Source organism: Tympanuchus pallidicinctus, unplaced genomic scaffold (genome assembly GCF_026119805.1).
Source record: "Tympanuchus pallidicinctus isolate F22 unplaced genomic scaffold, pur_lepc_1.0 scaffold21, whole genome shotgun sequence".
Classification (NCBI taxonomy): domain Eukaryota; kingdom Metazoa; phylum Chordata; class Aves; order Galliformes; family Phasianidae; genus Tympanuchus; species Tympanuchus pallidicinctus.
Genome location: NW_026294733.1, coordinates 1,528,859 through 1,546,550, shown reverse-complemented (window position 1 = coordinate 1,546,550; position 17,692 = coordinate 1,528,859). Strand labels below are relative to the sequence as shown.

General features: G+C 49.8%; 1 protein-coding gene across 3 annotated transcripts in view; it reads right to left on the bottom strand.

Moving 5' to 3' along the window:
* Positions 1-15,379, bottom strand: part of LARP1 (La ribonucleoprotein 1, translational regulator) — a 40,233-nt gene extending 24,854 nt beyond the window's left edge. The window contains exons 1-2 of one of the 3 annotated variants that reach the window (XM_052684639.1): positions 15,008-15,379; positions 868-894 (exon numbers count right to left, since the gene is read on the bottom strand). In XM_052684639.1, the coding sequence (XP_052540599.1) occupies positions 868-894; positions 15,008-15,362 (382 nt within the window). In that variant the 5' untranslated portion in view covers positions 15,363-15,379. Of the gene's footprint in view, positions 1-867; positions 895-10,772; positions 10,881-15,007 lie in introns of those variants that run through there. The other 2 variants (XM_052684638.1, XM_052684641.1) reach the window with 2 other exon arrangements.
* Positions 15,380-17,692: the final 2,313 nt, after the last annotated feature.

Here is a 17,692-nt window from a genome sequence, read left to right as displayed (position 1 = left end):
ACAGCCCCATACTGCCAGTGCCTTCGCTACAGGTGTCCAAAAGGCACTCTATATAACTGGGATAACAGGATATTCCTGAGCACTCTTGGTATCCCTGAGTGAAACATAAGCCCCTCCTTCAACACGAGCTCTCCAACAGTGTCAACCTGGATGAAGAGCCCGTGGCAGTCTGGGAAAAGCAAGAATTAAGGTGACTGATGCCTGCTTTAAAAAGCTACTAGAGTCAGGCCCCCAGCTGAGCACAGCCTCCCTTTTCAGCTGATGAGCCCAAGCCTTTTATGCAGGGTCCATCTTTACGAGGCTCTATGCAGTCTGGGGTTCAAGTTAACCCTGGTCTTGCATTGACAGCAAACAGGTGCAAAGGGCACCACAGTCCTTAATAGAGATACACAGTAACAACACACATACTAAATACCCAAGGGGAAGTTTGGATTTTTTAAAGTATTGCAAATTCAAGTATACACTTTCAGGTGTGTGGGCACATCAAGATGTTTGATAACAACCATAAACACTAACAGCAAAATTCTAAGCTAGGTTTGCATCTTGAGACATCAGTTACACAGAATTAAACCCTGTAAGTTCCAAGACTCTTCAACTATGGAAAACCAAATCCTCCATGCTACAGTGTTTTGGGATGAAAGCAACCTTCCACCAGTTGCAACTACCATCACACCAAAGCACAAATGTGCCTGTTACACAGGACTGACTGTCATAGGGGAACAACAACAAAATATTATAGGATTTTTTTTTTTTTAATGTCTGCACCAATCTTCTAAATTTGGTTAGTGCTGACTCTGCAAAAAGAGAAGTGCAGGAAAGACATGGAGGAGTGAGGTGTGAAGAACTCCATTTTTAATTAATACATACCAGACTGGCCATCAGCTGGAAATATATCTGCAAAAGAAGAAAGAAAAAAATTAGTATTAGTTGCAGCTGGAGGGCAAATTATATTTAAAAAGTTCCTCCCCTCTTGATTTGTTTGCTTTAGCTAAACAGAGCAAGTATTTTCCTAGTATCCCAAGTTAAATATCAATCTAGCTGGGAACCCACCCCAATTCAACCACTTGTTGCAAGAAAGATTTTGAAGGAGTTAGTGCTTAAATACTTGAATGCATTGCTCTCATTAATAACCTTCTACACAGGCTTCTGACAGACAGCAGTGAAGAACAAAACGACTGCAAAATGTACAAAGTCCCCATGCCCAAGCTAGCTGTGTCAACAACTCCACGCTCCCCCTGAGCAGGGTCACCAAACGAAGACCTGTGCAGAGCATCTAACGCAGTGTCCAGCCAGGGGAAAGCAGGGGAAGCCAAGCCAAAATAATAATAATAATAATAATAATAATAATAAATGAGCTTTTTCTGATGGTTCCATTCTTTGGAGAATGGGATATATAGCAGACTATGAATGGAAAAACCCTGTTGATAAATGCTTCCTAAGATGCTATGGAAACAGTGTATTTTAGAGAGTAATATGCTACATTTTCTTCGAGGAACTTGGAAGAATAGGGGGAAGGGAGGCTACCAGCAAGCCAAGGTCCTTCTAGGACAGGGGCAGGCCCTTGGCACCACCTTATCGGCTGCCCAAAGCACACATTCAGTTGGAGTCACAGAAGTTGCAGCACGAACTACCCTTGGCCAAGGCAATGCTTTTCAGACAGCACTCAACCAATGCAGAAACAGCAAAAACACGCCTCTACTAAAAAGCTGCTATTTCTCTGCCTTTGACAGCACACTGTGTACAAGGCATCCTCAGGAAGGGAAGCAGCTGACACAGTGAGAAAACACTCAGAACTCCCTCTGCTATTATGTGTGCTCATGGTTTGAGCCACACTCAAGGCATGATCTCAGGGAAAAGCCAGCATGCCCAGAAAAGCCTCCAAGCACCAGTCTCAATTCTTTGCAAACTTTGTGTTCTACTGCAGTCCTCTACCAGCACATCACCAGACACATCTGAACACCTTGCATTTCTGCGATGGCTACTGATGAGGTCAGGCTCCCGACAACAATGAACAGGAACACACTGTACTTGATCTAACAGGTCCCAAATAAGAGGCAGTTCATTTATTTCCCTGCTTGGGCAACTTCCAGCCAACATCTTTGCAGAGGAACACGGTGGAAGCACAAGTTAATGCATACCCCATTTTTTTTGGATCAGCTAGCTGTACTAAGTACCACCAAAACCAAAATTAACAGATGAAAAAAAAAAAAAAAAAAAAAAGTAAAAAACAATGGCTGAGAAGGGAAATTTCTCTGTGCCAGCCAAGGCCTGCAGGCCTTGGCAACAATTCTCCTTGCTCCAGCCTGTCCAACCAACTCTCCATGTAATGCCCCAACCTGGCCAGCCACCCACAGAGGCCCAGGGCAGCCCCTTCCAGCAGCCACAACCACCACCACGTCAGGCAGAAGCTGCAGATGATCCCTCAGGGATGCTTCCTCCTGGTCACACCGCTGCTGCAGTGCAAAGCTGGCATTCCCTCGAGGCCTCTATGCTCAGCTCACAGCCAAATCCCCCAGAGCCCTGCTGAGCCTCAGAGACGTACTGCAAGGCTCACTTGGCTTCTCTTGAGATGAGCCATTGTAATTTTAGAGCAGATGTGCTGCTAAATGTGCTGTAGAAAAGCAGTGGAAACTCCTCAGTGGTGCTGGCCAGAGGCAGACACAACTCACATTCACACCCAGGAAGTCTGCTGCCACCCTGACTACCAGTGAGGAATGGCATCTGTCCATCCTCTAAGCCTCAGCCCTCTTGCCTAGGGAGGCTCAGCCTGTCCAACTCCTCATACCTATAACCATAGCATAATAGAATTTAAACAGAGATGCAGAGAGTTGGGTGAGCAGGCAACTTCTTCCAATGCAGAGAAAGAGCACAGTGCAAGCAGCTTGCAGGACATGCTCTTCTGAAACACAGAAGATGCGCATGAAACAGGGCTAGTGAGGGACTGAGGCACGATGCCCCTCCTGGATACCTCCTACTCTACAAGCAAGAGTGACTAGATTAGATATCAGCTTGCCAATTAAGGACAGTACTTTGTGTGCCCAAAAGCAGCCTAAATTGCACAGCTCTTCTCTCAGGAAAGTCACAGGGAGAAGGAGGTAGAAACATGCATGGCCAGCAAAGAAGTGTTAGGGCTGCGCTCCAATGGGCCCATTTAACATGTTTCAGTCCTCAATACTCTTAAGGTTCAAAATCAAACACTGAAGTCCCAATCATAGAGATAACGCTAAGATCTTGCTTACACAAAGCCTCAATATTGAAAGCAAACCAGCCCCAAGGATTTATCCCACGACACACACAAACAGTTTCCCACCTGCCTCACTTCCAGGCACCCAAAGCCAGGTACCCTAACATGGGCCAGATGCAGCAGGGGACGATGATCCGGAGCAGCTCTGCACCAGCTGGCTATGCTCCCCATGCAGAGCAGCAGCTTCACCCCTGTCTGCTCCACATCTCCCTGCTACACCCAGCCACGCAGTGCTGGCTGGACACATCATCATCCTCGGGCAACTAAAAGGAAAAGGCAAGATAGTGCCAATGTTCCAGTGTGAGCAAGAGAGCCCCAAGAAATTTGGGCCCTGTGGTCTCACATTTCCTTCCCCTTCTCACGCGTGGGATCTTCTGTTTTTCACCGGCCCAAACGCCAGGAAACTTTAGAGCCGATATCTGAACAGAAGGATCACAATGACAACATGCAGTGCAATCTCTGCAGAGGGAGGCATTTCTCAAGCACGTTAACAATCTATTCAGCTCTGTGCATTATCCACGAAGCCCACAGCTCAGTGGGAACCAAGTTCCATCCATCTCCCTGTTATCAGTGCAAGGGGTGGAGGAAAGGAGAGAGCAGGAAGAGGTCAAGGATGCACACTGTAGCAGCAGGATGTTTGGGAGGCACCAAGCATCCCTTTTAAGACTGTCACATGACAGCGTGCATGTGTTACAGGGGTGCTGGCTGTGAGCACCAATACCCAGAGCTGTAGTGCTAACAGCCCAGGAAACAGCTAAATTGAGGACAGTTCTTCCTATTTTAGGTGTGAGTGAGAGGGGGATGGGGGAGTGGGATATGGAATCACAATTTTTGCTTGATGATATTTTTAAACAGAAGAGGAGACCGTATGTTTAACTGGGGCATTTACAAAGAAAAGCTGCTGCGTCTACACACAAAATCCCCTCTGCAGGAGCTATTTGCCCACCACTGCTATGTATCAGATATCTGGGACAGCACCAACCAGGCTCCTCAATTTAAGAGCCCACATCTCCCCAGTACCAAATCCAAGCACCTTCACAGGAAGTCTGAACCTACCCACGCTCCTGCTGCCTCAACAGGAACAGCTGATCACACCACATTCATTGCTTCCCAGCTATGGGAACAGTGCTCACAATGCAAACAGCACAGGTAGGGAAAAGGTCCCCATTTACAGAGTCCATCTTCTGCTGCAAAGAGACCAGTGTTACCTGAATCTCTTCTCCATCCCCAGGCAACTTCTCAGCTCAAATCTGTAACCTGCCTTCCCCAGAGAGGCCCAGATAGTGCCTGCGCAGGTTCCTCAGACAGTAGCCTCTTCAAAGCAGCACTTAGCAGAGAAGGGGGCGAGGTCTGCTAGAAAGAAGTAGCAAAGCAAGAAACCCAAACCCCAGAGATTAGCATGGACAATTAGGTCCCTCCCGAGGATCTTGCTTGCTTCCTGCTCCCTTCCTTCCTTTCCTGCCAAGCAGGCTCAGGGAGGGTCCAGCCCTCAGCCACCCAGATCTTCCCAGCCCTCCTCAGCCACCAGCTCCAGACAGCCCTGGCTGCTGTACTAAGTCTCCTCACCCCCACAAAGGGAAGCTGAGGCTTGAGATGGGTGAAAGATCCAATCCAGATAAGTCGACCTTGGTCACCAATGTTGGCTTAGGCATTAAGACACCACAAAAACCATTCAAGAAAAAGGTTAAAGAAAACAACTGCAGAAGCACTGATCAGCTTTCAGATCCGTTTCCCCAGAAGTGTCGGAGCAGACCATTAGATCTTTGTAAGTGGTTTTCTGATGTCCATCAGAGCAGAGGATCAGCTCCTTCCCACACAGGCAGCCATTATCCGGGGACATCCCATTCACCTGTGCTAAGAGACTAAAGAACAGCAGCCAGCATGAGCTCTGGCATAGATTTTTCAAAACCATGTGGAAACAATTCTTGCAATGAGTTTCTGCTGTAGAAAAATCTGTGCCCCAGCTAACTTCATGCACTTGAAAAGGGATGAAGATCTCTGGCCTCAGCAAGCTGCAAGGGAAACACATCCTGAAAAAAATTACCAACTGCAAAAGAACATTATTACCTGGATGGAAGAGCTCCCTAGCTTTAAGCTCACACTAGGCACTACACTGAATTAGTACCTTAATGCTGATACCAAGTCTCTTCATGCAAGGGAGAGGAGCTTCCTGAGCGAGGCTGTGAATGGCATGTAACTGAGTGCACAGGCACCAATGAGATCAGCACGGTGCTGGAAGAAGTCTGTTCTCCAGGCATCAGAGATGTTCTGAGGAATGCAGCTGGTCAGCTTGACCAGAGAAAAAGAGAGTGCTCCAAACAAACAATCCCATGAATCCTGCACTCATATATGCACAGACACATGAAGCATAACTGTAAGGTCATGGCTGTTTTTCCTCCCATCCACTTATCAGTGCTTGTATTGGAGAGAACAAACAATGGATGTTCTCTCACATTAACCCCTTCTCTCACCCCAAAATGCTGTTCTCAAACCACAAGCCATAACACCAAACAAAAAGCCAGAGATAGCACGCAGCACCTTAAAGGAAGGAGCAAGAGAAAAGTCTGATGTCTGATGCCACAAAGCATGGCAGCTGACCCAGGTGTCTCATACTTCTTAATCACAAATAAGCCTCCAGCCTTCAAGAGGTGAGCACAGACAGACCCTACAACAGCCTGAGCCCAGCACAACCTCATCCACCATCTTCAAACTGTTCTTGAAACTAGTGGGCATTGAACAGGCAATAAAGTTTCAGGCATCATCAGGCAAAATTGATGTGCTTGAAGAGAATCCTGTTGAAACGCAGGAACAATTCTGGAGCAGCCTGGAAGCCAACTGGATCCCATCCTACAGAAACTGATGCAGGAGGGGGTTTCCCTATGACAGGCTTATTGCACACTGCCGTGCTACATGCACATTGGCACATATGTGCTTGCCACACCAGGAAGGGATGTCACAAATCCCCGTGAAAACCCCCAGTCTGAAATTCAAGGCTCTCTCCATCTTAGTGCTGAGGATAAAGGGCCAAGCAGGGAGTCTATAGGATACAGGGGGCAGCACAGTGAATACAAGATAATTAAATCTCTTAACTGAATTACAAATCCTCAGACTCGCAGCCTGTGTGAGACATTTCCCACTCTGGACCAGACTTTAATCAAACACACAGCTTGTCCAATCACCCTCCAAATTTTGTCCTTGCGTGGTTCCACTTCTCCACTGTTAATGAGATCAACTCAGACGTCAACCCCAAGTCAAGAGAGCTGCCTGCCTGTAATCTAGCACGTCTCCTCCAAATCTTCTTCAAGGCCGTACTTACAGGTTTCATTTTATGTTTTAAAGATGAGGGTCACTTGTATCAAATTCCTCCCTGTACAGAGTGCAAATGTCATATACAGCATTCTCTGTTTTAAGTTAAAAAAAAGAAAAAAGAAAAAAAAAAGGGAGATACAGTAGTTCACTCCCAAGACTGAGAAACCAAAAGAAACCAGTCCCCTTTTTGCTCAGTCCACTACAACACCCTCTGTGCAGTGGATTTCTGCATGCTCAGAAGATGCATTAGATGGTGTTAGGTATTCCCCCGAGCTTTCAAGGTTCAGCTGGGAGTTGGAAACAGAAATTTAATATGATTACAGTCAGGAACATCTCATGCTTTGTCATCTGAGCACATGGCAGGGACATCTCTGTGATTTGCTTCCTGTCTCGTCGGGTGGGATCTCAAGCACAAATATCCCATTGCTTCTTTTCCAGTCAGACTGAAATCTCCTAATGACATTTTTGAGTCCCATTTCTCCACATTTCAGTACCTGCTGCTTCAGTGACAACATTCCTCTTCATTAATGTGAGCTGGTATCATTCTTTACACTTTATTCTTTGCTCTGTTTACCCTTTATCTCCATCCCTGCACAGCTTTGTAGCAGACTTGCCAATGTGGGCTGAACACAGACAGGGTAAAGTGCTTCTGTCACTCCATTACATTCTTTCGTGCTGGACGAAGAGTATCGCTATCTACAGGCATGTGGAAACTCGATAGTATGGTCCTTATTTTCAGGAGGCCTGTTTTGTGGGTTCAGGGGGGTTGGCACGAACAGACATTGTTCCCGAGCTACGTAAGTATCTGGAAGGGCAATAGTAAATGTATAAAAGCTTCGTAACAAGAATCCTAAGTGTCTTGCAGGAAAAAATTCAGTGTTCCTTCTGCAACATTCCACACACATTGAAAAAAAAAAAAAGGCAATTTGACCTTGAAGAATCTGAAGAAACTAATTTCCTGCAGTTTGAAGTGAATGGTGGCCTATCAAAGATTTAAATCTTACTTAATTACAATTTCTATTTCACTTGTTCACTAGCTTCTTTCATCTGTAAGTGTGCAAATCGGATAGCCTGGCAACTCACATTTGGTAAAGTAATAATTACTCATTTGCAGCACTGACCAGATGCTTCCAAAAGCACTGCTATGATGGGGGAGAGGAAGCAGGGTGAATTCAGTGTGAAAGATGAAAAGGTGTTGCAAATTATCTGGTTAGAGGCAGTGCTAGCTATTTAACAACGCACCCACCATCCGGCAGCATCTCTGAGTTACCGAGCAGGTATGACACCCCCACCCAAACTCCTCCCCACACACCTTTCTCACCAATAAAACTCTATCCTTTCCTTTTTCTGTGGCTTTTACAATCAGATTCTTGTTTCCCCACATATTTAGTCAGGAAAAACTCACCTCTTCTCTCAGCGTTTCAGACTCAGTATCTAACGAATCTAGCCCTGAAACCGCCCTGTTCTCTCCACGTATCATCCAACATGTGACTCGGAAAACTCAGAGGACTGTTGGGAAGGGAGGAGAAGGGGCGAGCCACCCCCTGTGCCCTCCCACTCAGCAGATGGGCCGACCCCCCCGGCGCACGGCCATGCCTCGCAGACTGCAGAGTCACTGCAGGCACACTGCATGCTGCTGCTCAGCTGGAGACGCTCTGTGGTGCGTCGGGGACAAACGCTGCTTCCTTCCTTCCCCTCGACCCCTGGGGCCGCAGTCCCACACTGGAGGACAAACTGGGGCAGGAGATGTGGGGCCAGCATGGAGCACGTGCTCACTGCCCTCCCAGGCTATGGGGCGGAAGCCAAAAAGCCAACAATGAAAGGCACCAGAGATGCTTTCCCTTCATGCCCATTCTCCTGGGGCAGCGATGCCACCCCTGCGCCTTCTCAGAAGCCAGGGCCACTTTGGGGAGCGAGTCAGGATTGCAGAAAGGCAGCTGCAGGCCTGCTGGTCCCAGGCCAGCCCTACTAAAAGCAGCAGGTTACAGCCTGCATCCAGCCACCTCCAGGGGTGTCGGGCAGGAAGCGAGCACACTTCCTCAGGAACACACATCAGGGCACGCTCAGAGGGAACCAGAGTGCCATTTTGTCCATTATGTGAACAAAGGGTGCCTGTGTCACCTCCAAGTACCACCAATACCAGACTGAGCCATAATGATAAACCTCAGCCCCAGGCAGCTCCGTTAGGTCTTATCCATTTCTGAAATAAACACCGGCTTCTGTCTGACACAAAGCTCTCGCTCCCAGGCAGGGCTGCCCTGGTCATCTCCCACACACTCCAGTCCTGGGCTATCTGCAGCACAGATCTCCATCGGCCCTTCTGACTTGTGACCATGGAAAGAAATAAGATGACTCCAAGCCCTCAAAAAATCACAACCACCACCGAGTACTGCCTGCCATGCGTTCCCATACAGCATTGCAACAAAAGAAAATGTTGAGGCAAGCTGCTGCTAGTAAGTCAGCTTTGCTCCAGAAGGACATTGAAGGTAAACCACTGATAATGCAGGTATTAGCCCAGTCACAGTTCCTCTTTCTCCTTGCACGTCACAGCACAATATCCTCAACCACATGTGGCATTAATGGTTGACTCTAGCAAAATCCACTGTGAGCTTCACACACCTAAGTGGGGCCAGCTGACTTGCTAAGGATGGCTTCTGCAGTTCGATTCCCATCAGCAGTCTGCTGTTGTCCTGTAACTGTCAGAGCTGCCACGTGCCACGCACTGATCTGCCCAGAAAAGGCAATACTCCCTGCCCCAGAGCCCCCAGGCTGTTGTACAAATATATGTTCTGGTAGAGAAAAGTTCAGTTAGGAGAATTTTCTGGGAACCTGCAATTACAGGATGTGTCTATGTTTGGAAACATGTTGACACTGTATTTGACCACAGTTTCTACAACCCTTTCCCCCCCTCCAAAAATGTACATCTTGTGCAGCCTTAGAACTACCATCACACCTAATCTTTCCAGTGCCTTGTGCCAGTTCTCACTCCTCTGCGGCAGCACCCTCATGTGCACCCACTTCTCCTCCCAGGCAATCCAGCCTGAACTTGACCTGGGACTCCTCCCATGGAGAACTCTAAGAATTTATTTATTCGAGGCCAAATTCAGTTCCTATTTGTTCTGATTACCAATTATTGTTCCCTAAATACACAAACAGTTGCCTTAAGTTCTTATAACTCTGTATTAATTTCTTAGAAGTTCTTCTTTACTTTCTCCTCCTACCTGCTGTAGTCACATACATTTTGCTGACAGATTTTGTACCGCTTGCTGACAGATTTTCAGATTAGCCAGTTACTTCAGATCAAGGAGTAAAGTCTCCCAGCTCCACTCACAGATCACTAAATAGACCCTAGACCTACAACAATGAGTCTGGAACTGAAGCATGGCCTTGAGACAGCTGCAAAGCAGAGCTGGCCACATCAGAAACCATGCATCGCACAGTCTTCAGCCCCTGTTAGTATATTAGCAAAGGATCCAGTGCCAAAATGACCAGTAGGTAACACTTTTAAAGGCCAAAACGTAGATGCACATCATAGTCAGGAAGGAACAAAGCTCACCACTCTCATCAGACTCCTGGTAAAAGGAAAGAAAAAACCATGCCCAGCTCAGCTACCTGTGAGATCCATAGTGAGGCACTGCACCTTGTTCTGCCCATTTACTGCGATAGGAGCAGAACTCTTCCAAGAGCTGCGTGGTCACAAAGGACTTTGCAGTACTCTGGCAGTATGCAAGTTTATTTAAGTTTTCATTAAGGTGATGACATTTTTAACCCTTGCTGTTTCTAGCTAGTAACTGTAAGGATTAAAATACTCACCTTGGTCCAGCAGCACAGCTTTCTACTAAAACGCACGTTCCCTATTTAGCCAGACAAGTGCTACCACTGAGGTGGTATCTGAGATGCCTTACAAAGTAGCTTCAAGAGTGCAAGGAGAAACCTCATGCTATCCAGGTTGGCATTTTGCATTCCCCGTGAATAATTTCATACTATTTGAGCACAGTAAAAGGATCAGGCGTCATAACTTAAAGCAAGCATACAGCACTGCACCCAGCACCTCAATTCCCAGCTGTTTTTGCACTCTATTTTGCAATACCAGCAGAACAAAGCCCTCCCTCCGTCCCATGATCCCAGAGCAATCCTCCCCATGGTACTACAGGCAATAAAATGCTTAGAAGAGTTACAGAAGTGAAAGAGACTGTTGGTGAAGTTCATCCAGCAATACCTCGTGGCTGGCAGCCTGGAACTGGAGGTTGAGGTGGAAGAAGGCACCGAATCTCAGCAGCTGGGGCCCATGAGTCAGCTCCATGGAGCTGCGCTCCCCCGCCTTCCCGAAACAAACAGCACACGGCAGGGCAAAGGTCCAGCACAAAGCTGAAGGGCAAAGGTATGTGGGGGAGGAATAACACCACCCTGCACGTTTGGGGAGCAACAGTTCCAGTTATCCTCACGCTCGCCAGTAAAATAGGAAGCGTTACTCAAACATGAGTTGTGGGATCGGAACAGCATTTCAGAGAGGAAACTTGGGGTGGTGGGGAGAGGACTGTGCTGCGATAGCAGCTCTGTTGCAACCAACAGCCAAAAGAGCTCCACAATTACATGCCAAGACAAAGCAAGAATTGCCCAACGCTTTGGAAATAGGTGTGTGCAGTTCAGTTCTACCACGCTAGATACCCCAGCAGGCAGATGTGTGCATCTATTCTAAATACAAAGCAATGCCAAAGGTAAAATGAGCTTTCCATACAGCTTATCTCCTGTACTGGATGCTGGCTTCAAGGAAAGCCCTTTGGGGAGTTAGTCATTGAAGGGTGAGAAGCTCATGAATCCATCCTTCCCTGCCTTCTCCTCAGCACCAGCAGCCAGCCCAGCCTGTGTGCTGCCATGTCTGAACAATAGGCAGCCAACCTCCAGTGCTTGCTGCTAGGAACTAAGGTGTGCCTTCTGGAAAGTGCTGCTTATCCTCCCAGTGCATCTGCCAAATGGCAAGCAAGAAACTCTGCTGAGAAACTAAAGCACCTCCTGCATCTCCACTAAGACATACTGAGTTTGCAACCAGGAGAGATGGCATAAAAGTTAGTGCTTAGCAATGGCACTGCCAGTCATTAAAATTTGCATGTTCTTATTTCCAAGATGTAAATGGCTTTAAAAATTAAGAAGTGCCAAGTGCCTTGATGCAACATTTCTTGAAATAAATCCAGCAGGTTTTCAAAACGGGGTGCTGTTAACACCTGTCCGCACCAACGCTTGCATCACTGCTAGCACTGGTGCAGGGCACAACAGAGGAGTACAAAATGTTCCAGAAGGTCGAGTTGTCTCAACCGAAGCCACATTTCTTTATTGAAGAATTAGGAGAAAATATTTCAAATTTGGTTTACAGCCAGAAGTGCAAAGCCGTTTTTGTCAGAAAATGTTTCCTTCTCTTCTGCACATACATTCCCTGCAATTGTGTCTTTGCAAGTCAGGCTGCTGGCTGCATTTATTTACATGATAAGAAGAGACCATACAGCAAGTTGCATGTAACGAGGGACTGTCACACAGACTTTGCTATTTGATGAGAGAGCAAAAATGAGGTGTCATTACCAGCCTTGTCAGCGTCCCTCATGAGCAGTAAGTACTAACACAACCCTTGCCACATTTGACATGCTTACGTGTCTTTTCACAGGTTAAAGGACCTCCCCTTCCTCCCCACTTGCACCCCAACTTTGAAATGCACACAAACAGAAATACAGCGCACGTTGTGACAAGCACCACGACAGATTGCTGGGTGCATCTCTCCACCAGTGCCTGGTGCTCTGCTTACAGCACCAGCAGCACTGCTGTTGTCTAACTTGACCTAATGGTTTCTACCCTTAATGCCACGCAGTTATGCTTTTGGAGGAGGGGTTAAGCACCAAGGAGACGCTTTACTTCAGCGTGCCTTCTTGGAAAAGCAGCAACATTTACTCAAATTTCCCAATACTGACCTCACTCCCGACCTTCAGAGTGCCCCAAAAACATCTGCTTCTGAAAACAAATCCTAATTCCCCCCAAACCAGACCCTGTTATTTCGAATCTGCATCAGGCCTCCACGCATTCATCCTTCCCAGGTGATGTTTAGCTGCAGGAAGTAAAGCTCAAAATGAGCAGAGAGGGATTTGCCAAGCTCTTCCACATCCGTAGTCAGACACAGACGGTGAAAACTCACAGAGATCTTGAGTACAGCTCTGTTTTTCTCTGAGCTTGAGCTCAATTCCTTTACTTTAGTAAGCACTAATTCCAGCACAGATCATTACAGAACGGGTGAACTCCTTAAGGAGCATGTCTTGTCCATTAAATCTGCTCTTCAGGCCTATAATTAATACAATCATTACAAAAAATTAGGGCTTTGAAAGCCTGTAAAACAAGTCATAGAGGGATGCCCGTATCTTTAGAGAGCTGTCCTGATGTTCAATAGCTCCTAGCCTTCCTCGCTACCTTCTCAATAGCAGGATCAGTGCGGGAAACGTTCAGTAAATCAGCACACAAACACCACGCTGGGAGCACAGCTCAATTGCCAACCACAGTTCCTATGCTAAAAACCTAAAAACATTCGGTAATGCCTTTCCAGAGTTTACGTGTGCTCTATGTGTTTCAAGTGTACAGAGAAGCCACTTTTTTTTTTTTATGGTCTCCTGGAGGTCACTGCAACACCACAGCTCATCTTCTGCACTACAGCACAACTTTTGCACATTCTCACACTCCAGATGTCTTTTCAGAAACATCTGCTGGAAGAAATACTCCTTCCAAATCAGCACAGATCTGGCAGGAGCCTGTGAAGTCTACGAGAAGGCACTCAGGCAAAGGGCCGCTATGCAAGGCCAGCCACCAGCCTGCCTCTCGTGGGAGTTCGCCAGCCGTGCTTGTTTTACACGTTTTCTCTTCTGCTAACGAACCAGGCAGCAAAAGAAACAATGCCCCAAGTGCAAGGGAGCCAAGTGGCAGCGTCTGGGGCACTGCGAAACCAATTCCATTATTTCAACTCCTCCAGGAATACTGGGAGAGCTGGGCCAGGCCCAACAACGTGCTGGGTGTTGCATGTTTATTGCCCACTGTTATGCTATTCCCTCAAAATCATATCAGGCATTGCAGAGTCCCCTCCTCTGCCACATGGTGCCTGCTCAGGCTCCTGAGCCCCCACTTTAGTGTGTTTTAGATGTGCTGCAAGGCCACTAACTGGAACCCTGGGGAAACATCTCCTATTTTTGCACCTTTTGCTTGATTCCTAGGGAGTGTTGCCTAAGGAGGCAGCATAACAGAGCCCAGCTCTCACACAAAGGAGCACTGTGAGCAGCTGGATGTCACGCTGCATGCAAGAGGAAAACGCAGACAGCAGCACAGTCCTGGATTTCGTTGTGCATTGCACACACAATGACAAACCACCAAACCATCTGGGCACAGACTTCTACCTGGCACACTAACCTTCTCCTCTACACTACCACTAAGACAACAGCTTTCCAGGTGGAAACTGCAGAGGTGTCCATCTTTCAAAGATCAATAATACCTCCGGTGAATCATCCCACCTAGCCTGCAACATTTCTTGCAAAACATAGCACAGTAACAAGAAACCTGATGTCATACCTGGCAGCGTGACTGCGGAGCTTGCAGAGATAAAAATATTAGGAATTAAACTTCAGCTGAGCAGCTCCCAAGCACAGAATCATAGAGGCTGGAAAAGGCCTCCGAGGTCATCTAGTCCATCTGTACTCGTACCACCAATGCTCCCCGCTAAGCCCATCCCTCAGCATCACATCCACATTTCTCGAGCACCTCCAGGGCCGGGGATTCCAACACCTCCCCGGGCAGCCCATTGCAGAGCCTCACCGCTCTTCCTGAGAAGAAGCTGATCCTAATACCACCGCACCTCCTACCAAATAAAGAAGCAAAACGACAAAAAGAAAGAAACGCGAAGAGGCGAAGAAGCGGCGCTCAGCCATTTCGGCTCAGCCTTACGACGGGCGCCGGGGCCTCCGGCAGAGCACGCACGGCCCCGGGAACCCGCAGGGCCCGCACAGCGCGCACGAGGCCTCCGCACGGCACCCCAGGGCCTCCCTTCCTCCCCCATCGGGCCGAACTCGGAGCCGCGCACGTGGGCCGGCGGAGGAGGAGGCCGAGCTGCGTGGGAAATCACATGCCGGGCCGGGGGAAGCCACCACGTTGCCTGCGCGGCGGCGGCGGAATGCTGGGAAGGGGAGGCCTCCTCCCGCCCGCCCGGCCCAACGAGCGCGGCCCGCACCGCGCCCTCCGCCCGCCTCGGGCCTCCCCCAGCCGCATGGCCCCGGCCCGGCCGCTCCCCTCCCCCTCTCCCCGCTCGCGGCCCGGCCGGTTTCCCCCCTCCCCCCCGCCGCGCTCCCTCAGGCCGCACGCCGTGCCGCATGGCGCTGCCGGTCGGGGCGCGGTCGCCGCCGCCGCACCCCCGTGTCCCTCCTCGCCCCCCGCACTCACCTGGAGGCGACTGCCCGTTGACCGCCAGCGCGGCCGCGTTCTTCGTCCAGGGGTTCACCTTGGGCGGCGGAGCCTCGATGAACTCCCTTCTCCCCGCTCCGCCGCCGCCGCCCGCCTCGCCGCCCTCCTCCGCCTCGCCGCCCGCCCGCAGCAGGCTCTCCTTCTCCTGGTTGTTGCTCTCCTCTTTCTGCTGCTTGGCGCTGGGCGGCCGCTGAGCCGCGGGGCCGCCGTCGGGGCCCATGGGCGCTTCGCCCTTCTCCCGGCCGCCGTCCTGCGGCGGTTTCAGCACCAGGGCGCGCTCCTCGGCGGGCAGCAGCGGGGCGCCGGGCAGCAGCGCCTCCACCTGCGTCGCCATCTGCGCGCCCCCGCCCCGCACGGGGGGAAGCGCCCCCTCAGCGCACTCACACGCGCACGCGGCGTTTCCCCCCCGCCCCCCCCCCACACGCGCAGCGGCCGCCGCCGCAGCAATATGGAGACGCGCGGGGACCACGCGACTAGCCGCGGGGGCGCGCGCCGCGCAGCGCCGCCCCGGCCGCGCGCGCGCGCACACACACCCGGCCTAAGGGGAGGGGAAGAGGGGAAAGGAGGGGCGGGGCGCGCCCCCGGCCGGCCGGCGGCGCGCACGTGCCTGATGCAACGCCCGGCCGCGAGTGGGGGCGCTTAAAGGGGCCGCGGGGGCTGCTGAGGCGGCGCGTGGAGGGGATGGGGGGTGGGACCGCTGCGATCTGCTCCTCGCAGCCCCCGGCCGGGTGGCTGGTAGTGCAGGAAGGGAAGCTCCAGAGGAAGGTTGGGCAGCGTGTAGGGGTGGGAGTGCAACGGGAGGGGTGTTGTGGGGCGCTGGTCGTTGCCCGGCTGTAGGAGCGTCGCTGCTGAACTGATCCTGGGGGCTGTGATGGCAGGAGGCTTCGCAGTTCTTCGCCATCGGGTGGCCGGGCGTTAGAATGGTGTCTGTAGGGCAGTGGCTGTGGAACCGAGGTTGCCAGAGTTCAGGAAGCATCTGGACAACGCTCTCAGTCATACGGTCTGATTTTTGGGTGGTTCTGTATGGTACCCAGTGATCCAGAGTCCCTTCCAGCTCAGGGTGTTCCTGATTCTAACTGAACTGAGACAAGGGACACCCGTGGTTCCATAGCAGATTCTCTTCTCCATCAGGGGGACACAAAATCAGGTGGCTGATGATCACAGACTGTGTCTATGGCACAGCACGGAGCTGTGTTAGTGAGGGTAAGGGGGACGGTAAGGGAAAAGCTCTGCAGCAGAAGGTGGTGGGCATGGAACGGGCTGCCCAGGGCAGCTGGCACAGCTCTGAGCTGCCGGAGCTCAAGGAGCCTTGGCTCTCAGATGTAGGGATCTGAATTGGATGGTGCTGTGTGGAGCTCGGAGTTGGACTCAGTGATTCCTGTGGGTCCCTTCCAACTCGGGATGCTCAGTGACTTTGGTGAAGGTTAAAGGCAGGAGGGCTGGGAGGATGGCTCACGGCCCAGAAGGGCAAATAAGGAGCCATCAGAAGGCTGATTAGTGACCGCAACCAGGAGAGGTGGCTTGGTGGCTGTCACAGGGTGACTACACCACGACGTCAAAAAAACATGAAAAAGGCAAGTGTGAACCTCAAATGCATCAGAAGCTCTTTATCCCATTAGTGAAGGCACTGATGAGCCTTCCTGCAGAGCAGTGTGTGTAATTGTGGTTATCCACATTCAAGGATGATGAAATGGTGTAAGGACTACAAAGATGATTGGAGAATGCAGTGTGTTTCATGGAAAGAGATTAAAGGAATAGCTTTTGTAGCCCGGCAAAACCTGCACACTTTCATTTGAGGAGGTTAAAATACTTGATTAACCCCTAGCTAATGGAATGTCGCTTGGTCATGACTGTCTCTAATGCCCTCAGTCCTTGTCCCCTAAAGCAGCAGGCCAGCCAGAGTCCAAATCCTGTGTGTAGTTATGCACAACTTATACATATATGAAAAGCAATGCATAATGCTAAACCTGCACTATTGTTATCGTTTAACAAGACTTTTCTGATTCACAGTGTCTCTTTATAAATTAAACCAACATTGATAACAAGCTTCACACCGGCCTTTTCCCTTCAGTGAGCACATTGCCTCATTTGTACCCAGAAATGTTCACCTAAAAAACCCAGTGTTTAATATGGAGAGACCTATGCAGACCCTGCAGAAACACTAACAAAGTGACAAGGCACTGAAAACATAGCTCCCAGATAATGCATGGAGAAGAATGGAAAGCTGATTGCACAGCTAAACAGTTAGAAGGGAAGGAGAGGCAGACATAGTTTAGCATCTTGTTCAGAAGGTTAACAGAGTCGGAGGTCTGACTGGCCCCTAGACAGAGACTTAGGTTATCAGGGATTCTCCACTGAGGCTATTTTGGCCCCATATGTCCCTTGATACCCAGCCCAAGATATGTGTACTTATTGCCTAGTTCTTACTACAGCCAGTGGAGTTCATGTTTCCAGCCTTGAAAGCAGAATGAAGCCCAAAGGAACTTCCATTCCTATCCAGGCTTTAGAAAATGTTTTTCTCCCTCAGGATCCTCTTGGCTACCCCCAAAGCAGTGAGCACATTCATGTGACGCAGTGTCACTGTGTGCCACAGCCCGGGGATCAGCAGAGTGTGCCATGTGTCCCAGAAACTTTTAAGAATCTGCCCAGTACAATTACGAAAGG